The sequence below is a fragment of the Musa acuminata genome, chromosome BXJ3-4, assembly GCF_036884655.1.
Source record: "Musa acuminata AAA Group cultivar baxijiao chromosome BXJ3-4, Cavendish_Baxijiao_AAA, whole genome shotgun sequence".
NCBI lineage: Eukaryota > Viridiplantae > Streptophyta > Magnoliopsida > Zingiberales > Musaceae > Musa > Musa acuminata.
The window spans coordinates 40,384,325-40,393,615 of NC_088352.1; the positions used below are offsets into that span (position 1 = coordinate 40,384,325).

The window sequence follows — 9,291 nt, forward strand, 5'->3', positions numbered from 1 at the left end:
GAATAAACTCGGTGTGAGCTATACAACATGATAGTAGAGGCCATGTATAAGAGTTATGCTCTATCTTTCTATCGACTAAGGGGAACTACTCAGATAACATAAGGGTGTTGAAGTAGATGGTCGAAAGGGGTGAGGAAACAATGATGAATCTAAATGGACTTAGCTACCCAAAACCAACTATCGATCAGAATGAATGTGAACTCAAAGGAGTGCTACAGTGTTGCACAGACATATTATCAATGCGAAGAAAGGAATATATATATGAGACGATAAATAGTATGGTCATAAGCATGACAACATGATAGTACCATAGAGGTGAGAATTTTGTCGAATCATCGATCTCTTGATCTTATGGAGAGAGAGAGCATAATCATGAAGGGGGTTGAAGAGGTGGAAAATATGAAGACAAACTCGAGATAAAACTAAATGACAAAGGTCGGGAAACTTTGTAAGATCGATATTGATAGGCTTATTATCAAAATAACCAAAAATGGGAGACTTCTTATCGATGTAGGAGTACTCAACAAAGGAATGAAGTAGGTAGTACATGATACTATATCTTTTCTATTTAGAGTAGGCGATAAAAATGATAGAGAAGATGGTACAATCCCAAAGGTAACCAAAACTATTATAGACTTATTTTACGTCGGGGTGAAATTATACTCTTTTAGGGCAAAACTTCTTGTATTCCAAAAACTTGATTGTCATGAGGAAGTGAATTGTAGTAACTAACTCAACACAAAGAGTATAAATATTTTAAGTGCTTTAAAAGTGGGAGTAAAGAACAAGCAAAGACTAGTATTATGTATAAAATATAACCGAAAGGAGGCAAACGAAGTCAAACAATCTTTGACTTCTTAACACTTTAGAGAATATGAGAAATCAAGTACCTCAATTCTCTTATTTATTTAGTAGATGAACTCTAATATGTTCAAGGATCCTTTAAAGAAAATGGAAGATAACAGTTATCAAATTATCACCAATAATGATCAGTTCTATCGAAAATAGATTGTCTATTTTATTTTTCAATAGAATAACAATAGAAAGTAAAAGTGATACGAACCTATTTACAAGCAATAACTAAGTAGAAGAGAAATTGATGGATAAATTTTGCATAGATAAGACCTTTATAACTTCAAAATCGATGAGGCAATGCTCATTATAATTTCAACATGCATCCAACCAATTCAAGTGGTATGAAACGTTTAAGAGAATAGGATAAAATATGGAAGGTCTTTTCTTTTATCAAAGAGATCCATAGGAACTAGTAAAAATTAGCATAACTCGATCGATCGCACACTAGAGTCAATCATTGGCCAATTGAATCGACATTAGCGGATCAAAGCTCGACTACTTAATAATAGTAATGAAGAACAATTGGAAGCCAAGAGATACATTGCAATTGAAGCACAAGATTAAAGTTTCAGTAAAAGTGAGGAGATACAACATCCGTGAATGCTTCGACAAGGAAGTCGAAAGAATAAGTGAGAGAGAATGTCCGTAAATATGGTGTTCAATATAATATTTATGAATGTCCATGTCTTTTTTTTTACATAAAATGTAGATGGCTTACAATAGGCTTGACAGCCCTTTTGATTAGCTATTATAGTTATTTCAATCTAATAAATATAGTTTGTGTTCGATCGTCATACAAATACAAAACTATCCAAAAATGATTATCCAAGCAATTATTTTGAAAGTTTTCTAACTCCACAAAATGGTACAGAGTATTAGTCAGCATAGCATCGGGGAGCTACCCAAGTGGCATATGACTAAATAAATAGTTACTTGTTGAATCTCGAGTTAAACTCTTCCTTAAACTCATCTTCTCTTTTATAGATCTTTAAGAGACTATGAGATTTCGAGAGGATTGACCAGTTACCAATGGATATGCAATAGTATCATAGTACAAATTATGATTAGTTATGGTTCACAGAACTTATGATTACTTATGCTTATTATGTTCTCATTCTTTTTACTTCACTTTAGCGGAATAAGATAGAATGCCAAATATTTTTAGCAAACAAAAAATTTTGTTATCTCAGTGAGGCTTTTTCAATCAATTAAGTATTGGGCGGGTTATGCCTAGTATGGGAAATGGCATGTCATGACATGAAACTATTACTTGCTTATGCCTCATAAGATGCTTAATATTTAATATGAGCTATTGGTAGGGATGTCAAGTTCTTGTGTAAGAGATATTATAACATCGTAATTTATTTGCATCCGATGAGATTCGATGTCGGTGGTTGACTTAACGTTCACCAATCCAATTGGGTTCGTGCTTGATCCATGTAAAGAACCCTGGTCACATACAAAGTCGAGGTGGAATAGCCCCAAAGTGTATGTCCCTCTTGCATGAACATCGATGTCGTGAGAGAGCTCGTCAAATTGCCGAGCAAGTTTGCTCTCTCGACGTGGAATTAATAAACTTCCTGGTGGTCCCTCAAGTTAGGTCTCGATGTGGGGTTAATGAGTTGGGAATAGAAGAGATAGAATTTAACCTAGATTACTGCATCCCATTTTACCTTTTGTAGTCGATCCCTTAGTCGTCTATGGTTAAGGAGAACATTCCATATATTTTTTTCTATTTAGATTTCGCTAACTTAACGTGGTCGTTGGTTAAAAGCTTTTGTTCTTATTTTGATTCGAGGTAAATATTTGTTTTTTATTGACATTAGCCTATTATTGTGAAGGATCTTTGGACTAGTGATTCCCGCTCAATGAAATTAATAAACCAACTGTCGTGTTAGACCGATTCGTGACATATAATCCTCGTTAGCTAATTGTGCATATGTTGATTGACCCTTTAAAAAAAATCTTGTAAAGATGATGGCAAAACAGCAAAAACGTTTGTCTTTCCTTCTTATCCTTTTCAGCTCTTCAATCCAACCTAAAGCTTACACTCCATGGAATTCCTTCTCATACATGAGCACAGCACGACAATAAGATTTCCTAGTTCTTTTCAGATATGAATGCTCGTCACGGCAGTTCTCTCAGCATCCGAATGAACAATGTCGAGTGTAGCAAACAGGTTATAGTACTCCCATGGACCCCAGCATGAGTGTTATAAATCATGTTACAGAGGCATTCTTGTACGAGGCCTTTCCCTGCTCAAGAACAGTACTACTACTTTCTTTGTCTCCTTCTCCCTCCCAGCTGAAGTCATGTTGCTTTCTTTGACTCATCTCTCTCTTTGTGATTATGAATCCATGGCATTGCTTCTGGAAGAGGATTAGGATTTCTTTATTTTTTTTCGATCGATTCAGAATCGAATTTAATTTTAATTCGGAATCATCGAACTGTTAAACCTATTCAGTTTCGGTTCTTGACCGATTCGATTCTGATTCAGTTCTCAATCATGGCATTGCTTCTACACGTATTTTAGAGGTAGCATTTCCTCCTATCCAAACACACATGAAAAGAGTAGTACGTGGTCACACTGTTCGCTCCCGGCCTTAAAGCCTCGTATCAGTAGAAGATCTATTGGGATGCATCTCGTTTATACAACCCATCTACTGCACCACCGATGAAATGAAGCCTTGACTGTTAGGAACCAAACACATCATTTCTTCGGCCGCAGAAACTTGGACTCTCGGCAGCCTCTCGTGTTCCTCCTTACAACTATCCTATAAAGTAGGAGGATCGAGCCAGGACGGAACTCAGCCAATGGGATGAAAAGAGAGACCCTTTCTCTGTCGACGTCGTACTGCAAGCCATCACCACTCTGACACTTCTGACAAGATTTGCATGGAAAAGCCATGCAGTTAGTAGACAGAAGAGATTAATCGCTAAACACATGTATATGTTTGGTCTCCGAGTTTTACACAAAGCCTTTTTCTTTTTCTTTTTTGCTTCTCTGACAAAGGCACCACAGCCACTCCTTCCACTCTCTTGCATAGCTTTCAGACAAACCCACCTTCGTGGCAGAATGGCTTTGGAGTCGGATATAAACCTCACTTTAGCTCAGACAGAAGCAGTAATAGTTATAGTGACCTTTCAGAAGCAGCAGCTTCTTTCTCTCTCTCTCTCTCTCTCTTCCTTTATAACCATCCTACTCAACCTTGCCTTTTCAATACCCCCCTCGCGACGCTTTATGCAGAGACCAAAGGAGAAAGCCCAGAGAACAACTTCCGCTTCTGCGTTGCGTTGTTACTCTTTCCCTCCCTCCCTCCCTCCTCTCTTTATTTCTCTTGGTTTCTCCGCCTCTTCATGGGAAGATGAACAACAAATCCAGCTCCGCCGAAGCCTTTCTCCCGTCGATGATGTCCTTTTCTGGGCTGGAAGGCAGCAGCCAAAAGCAGCACCATATCTGGGACTGGGAGACCAGCTCCCACAACCCCAACACCACCATCCCCAGCACCACCTACGAACTCCAGGACCATGCAGTCTTCCCCTGCGTGCCCTTGCCGGACTGCCCACCGCCTCTCCTCCCCATGAGCAACTTCCACTTCTACTCGCCGCCGCCGATGCCCGACTACCCCGTGGTTCTGATCAAAAGGGAAGACGGCACGGGCGGCTGCGGCCGAATCGGGCTCAATTTGGGCCACCGGACCTACTTCTCGTCCGGTGATGCACTTGCGATCGACTGGCAGCTCTCGAGGTCGACTCTGAACAATCATCAGCCGCGGTGCCAGGCCGAGGGGTGCAAGGCTGACCTCTCCGGGGCGAAGCACTACCACCGCCGCCACAGAGTGTGCGAATTCCACTCCAAGGCCACCGTCGTCATCGTCGGTGGGTTACAGCAACGTTTCTGCCAGCAGTGCAGCAGGTACGACCGAACCAACTGAGAAGAAGACAAACCCCACGTCTATTTACCTCCTCCTCTCGAATTACTTTGTTGGGATGCTGCACGTGTTCGTCTTATCTCCATCGGAAAGTGTCTTACTCCTGACCTCGATCATGGAGTTCCTTGTTGAGAGTCCATCTCCTTCTACTTACGTGATTGTGCCTACTTTGGAGTAAGAAGGTTGATCTATAGAGCTTTATTCTGACGCCGGTGCAGAACCCAATGGTTATTTCCTTTGTCTTTGTGAGCCGCAGGGATTTAAGCCCTAGATCAAAGTGCTTCGAGAATTAATGATGACTGGCTCTCTCCTCCTTGTCTGTGGTGTTCTCCAGTGGCTCTGTACATTACTCCACATTCCTTCTTACCTCTTTCTTGATAGCTTTTTGAGGCTTCAACAACCATTCTCTATGCTACTGGTCCTCTGCTTCAACTTCTATACTCCTTTTCCTCATGTAGCTTCTTCTTCTTTTTCTTCTTCTTCTTCTTGTTTGAAGGTTAGATGCGCATGGCATGTCATCTTTTTTCCTCGTACTTGTTCAAATGGTTGGACAGGTTCCATGTGTTGGCAGAGTTTGACGAGGCCAAAAGAAGCTGCAGAAAGCGCCTAGCTGACCACAACCGCCGGAGGAGGAAGCCTCAACTCCCAACCACCACTACCACAGAGTCGTCACCATCCGAGAACACCACCACCAACTCCTCTGAGAAGGCCACCACAGACACTCGTAAGTTCCGATCATCTTGCTCTTGTAACAGCCTCTCACACTTAGGACGTCTCTCCTCTTCTCATGCATTTACCACCATCCTCAAACAGCAGCCATGAAGACCACAACAGGAACAATGTGCACCAAGATCCATCAACAGTATCAGAACAAGGGAAACCTGCTCAGGAATGGACCAGCTTTATCTCTTACAGGCGCTGCAGTGGCCGAGGAAAAGGTCTTACATCAGCAGCAGCAGCAGCAGCCGTCCTCCTCCTCTTCAGCATTCAACAACAACAACGACGACGACGACAGCTGCCTCCACCACCACAACCTCTTCTGCTCCGGTTCTCATGAGCCCTTCCAGGCCACCGGAGGGGGGTCAAGCCAAAGCCTTTCCAATCACCACCAGGGCAACATCTTCCACCACGGCCAGGCTTCCTTTGAGGTGGACTACATGTGATCGGTGTGTTGGATATGGATGAATCATGCATGCATGACGAGCACACTAAGGGGCTTGTATCAGTTCTTCTTCTTTCTTCTTCTGGGAATAATGTTTTGCTTCTGAGAAACTACCTAGCAGTGTGCAGAGAAGTCCTGTGGAGGACGTTTCTCTTCCTGGAATGATTCCAATTGCAAGAGATGATTCTTGTATTCATTAACATCTATATAAGCTCTTTTCCTTTCATCTTACACGCACAGGCCATCATACCTCACATCAGATAACACACACAACACATGTAGCAAGAGGCAAAAACCTATTCAGCAAACAAAATTACTTATCTTATATGAAGATATCATCCATGGTGCCTTAGGCAACATCAATTCGCCAACTTCTCAATCTATAATCAAACAACTACACAATTCTATAGAATCGATTTGATTGGCTGTTCTTTAGGAACTCAGAAGATATAAATAAAATTAAATATGTACAAAACCATAGCTTAGAATATAATCATTTGGAGGCTAAATAATCCTTATTATATAAACTAAAATTTATAGTTTTGGTTGTAAGATTTATGTACAATCTAATTGGTGCCTGAGGAACCCAATTGCGTTTGTTTCAAAATATACGTATCATTAGGGGACTTTTACAATTTATAGCTCAATCAACAATAAGGATGTATGCATGCACATAATTTTAGGAAGATAAAGCAAAACTGGAATTTTCCTTTACTATTACTACCACCTTTTAATCCCTTCTCCCTAGCTCTGTTTCTTATTTGTCATATCGAATTGGTATAGAGCTGTACATGAATGACATAATAGTTGTCAGCTGATGCCACCAGCTATTCTTATCATTCATAAGATTCTTCAAGTGCAAGTATTACTCCAAGAATCCAGGAGGGGACGAGTGCAATCCCCAGGATCTTGCGTACGACCGTACGTCTCTAAACTTGATCTGATACCTCACGGTGGAGCTCAGTCATGCATGGACCCCGCAGTTGCAGTCGGAGGAGGAGGACACAGCCTCGTGGTGTCTCCGAGATGGGAGTTCTTGGATTTGTATTCGCCTCGCCCGGCAGAAGCTTATGGCATGGCAAACCGGCCGCCGTCCCTTCCACCTTAAAGGTGTCGGAGGCTCAGCTGGCTTGTAAATGTTTCTCACATGTCTCAGCCCAGAAAGAGTCCGAGGTTTGCGTGAGGCTCCAAGGCATGGGGAGCTTGGACGACTAAGGCGGACACGATAGATCTGCAGTGCGGTCTGGTTAATGTTGGGCACTGATTGATGAGCGAGACGACCCACCCAGCTGTGTGTGTTTTTACGGGGAGCTGTCACGTCGCCGTCCAAATCACATGGTCAATTAGTATCTGACAGACTTCTCCTAGGTGTTTACATTTGACCGTTCGTTTCACCCCCTCAAAGTCTTCAATTCGTGATTAGATAAATTCTTTAAAAAAAACTCTAGTTTTCTGTCTTTCTTTCCTAGATTATTATCTTAATTTTATTTTTGGAGAACAACCTTTAATTTTAAAAAAAATATGAGGTTACGCTACCTCACGTCATGTTTGTCTCTACCTCGAGTGCATCGTTATCCTTGTCCCATTACCCTCGTCCGCCTCCTTGCTCAAGAATGACAGATGATAATAAAAGTGGAGGTGATGGATGATGAAAAATACGATAAATGTAATGAAGAAGATGGATCAATTTCATTGAAGTAAACAGTTATTTATACAAGTAGAGGGAGAGATTTCCTCTGTCATAATTAGTCTATTAAGAAAGATTTTCTTAGTCAACTGAAAAAATCTTATCTTTTATCAATAGATGAGGATGATGCGACGATAGTAATAGACAAGGGTGAGAGCAGAACTGATAACATTAGTGGACTAGAGTAATGGTGTGTTAGAGAGTGATGGACAAGGAAACAATGACAACAATAAATGTGAGCGACGTCATATTTGAGGGCACAACAACAACGACATTTGAGGGTGAGGGCACACTCGAGAGTGATGAACGAAAGCACGACGACAACAACAGACGTCGATAATGATGCACTCGAGATAAAGTCTTAAGACGCAATGGCGAAGGTAAGGCCTCACGAAGAAACATAGATGATGAGCAATGATGAGAGGTAAAGATAACCACGACAAGGCAACAACCAATGTGATGGAGGCTAAGAGTAATCTCATTTTTTATTTTCTAAAATCCGTTCTATGAAAATAAGCCGAAAAGAGAGGACAAACGAGTTAGTGCACAATTGAACGCCAAAGAAGAAGCGAGAGAGAGAGAGAGAGAGAGACGTGTTCTTCACTTATCCACTTTGTGTGTATAGATCGGCCCGTGGTGCAATCAAAGTGGGCCAAAAGCGTAGGGCCACGAGTGTCATTAGGTTTTAGTTTCCGGTGATCCAACATGATGAATGGGAAAGACACATCAAGGCAACAAACGAGCTTGAGGCGTGTGAGCTCCCCTCACATGGCCGTGCACTGTCTTGTGTGTGAAGGGATAACATGATGACACCGGCATGGATGCTAACTTTACACCAATGAGATACTCCATTTAGCTAAGAGATCACCATTGCAAGTATACTTTTGATGGTTCAACATACAATCCCACCGTCCTCGACATTAACCACCACATCGATTCAAAAATCACCTTAGTACACTAGATGACTCTCTAGCCGTCTTCTAGGTCTTTCATTTCATTCTCGAATTCTTTGAATATCTTAGTAACTTGAGCATTAAAAGTGTTTTGTGGGGATGCTCCCACATCATACAACTCGTTTGCAGCAGCAGCAGCAAGCAGCAACATGTGCAGGCCCTTGTCGCGGCTGCTTCCGAGCATCACCCTAAGTGGGGATCCCGCCATTGATGTCTTTTGTTCTTCTTCTTCCTCCCATGGGGTACTACATCGTACTATTAGGTCGCAGCAACATGTGCACGCTTTTATTGTGGCTCCTTCACCTCTCTCCTGGTGAGGTCTACCTCTCACCCAATCAATCGGTGTATCACGGCCAGATCATGAGGTTTTTGCTAGGGAAAAGATCCATCTGCACTACGTCCAAGGATGGCTCGATCGAGAGAGGCTTGGATCTTGGCATTGCCTTCAGCACTTTGACACACAAAGTTCCACGGTAAGCCTGCAGCCATGCAGATCAAACTTTTGTTGCCATCTTCTCATCTGGCTTCACTTGAATGAGGCAATCCAGTGAGAAAATAGGAATCCTAGGATAGAGAGTTTCCGCTGCTGCACCAAGCAAATTGTAGACTAATTAATTCTTTACTGGTAGTGATCAGAGGGAATACACCACAACAATCCTGCAATGATACTTGTCTCAACCCGAAAGGAGAGCCGATCAAATC

At 41.9% G+C, this 9,291-nt stretch overlaps 1 protein-coding gene across 2 annotated transcripts; it reads left to right on the forward strand.

Annotated features, from left to right (window-relative positions):
• The first annotated feature begins 4,094 nt into the window (after positions 1-4,094).
• Positions 4,095-6,180, forward strand: LOC103983496 (squamosa promoter-binding-like protein 10). 2 transcript variants are annotated; one of them, XM_009400708.3, is made up of 3 exons: positions 4,095-4,771; positions 5,342-5,511; positions 5,601-6,180. In XM_009400708.3, exons 1-3 carry the CDS (start codon positions 4,221-4,223, stop codon positions 5,948-5,950), a joined length of 1,071 nt encoding a protein of 356 aa, XP_009398983.2. In that variant the 5' UTR covers positions 4,095-4,220; the 3' UTR covers positions 5,951-6,180. The 2 variants fall into 2 exon arrangements, with proteins under 2 accessions (XP_009398983.2, XP_018680529.2); XM_018824984.2 differs by having other exon boundaries at positions 5,604-6,180.
• Positions 6,181-9,291: the final 3,111 nt, after the last annotated feature.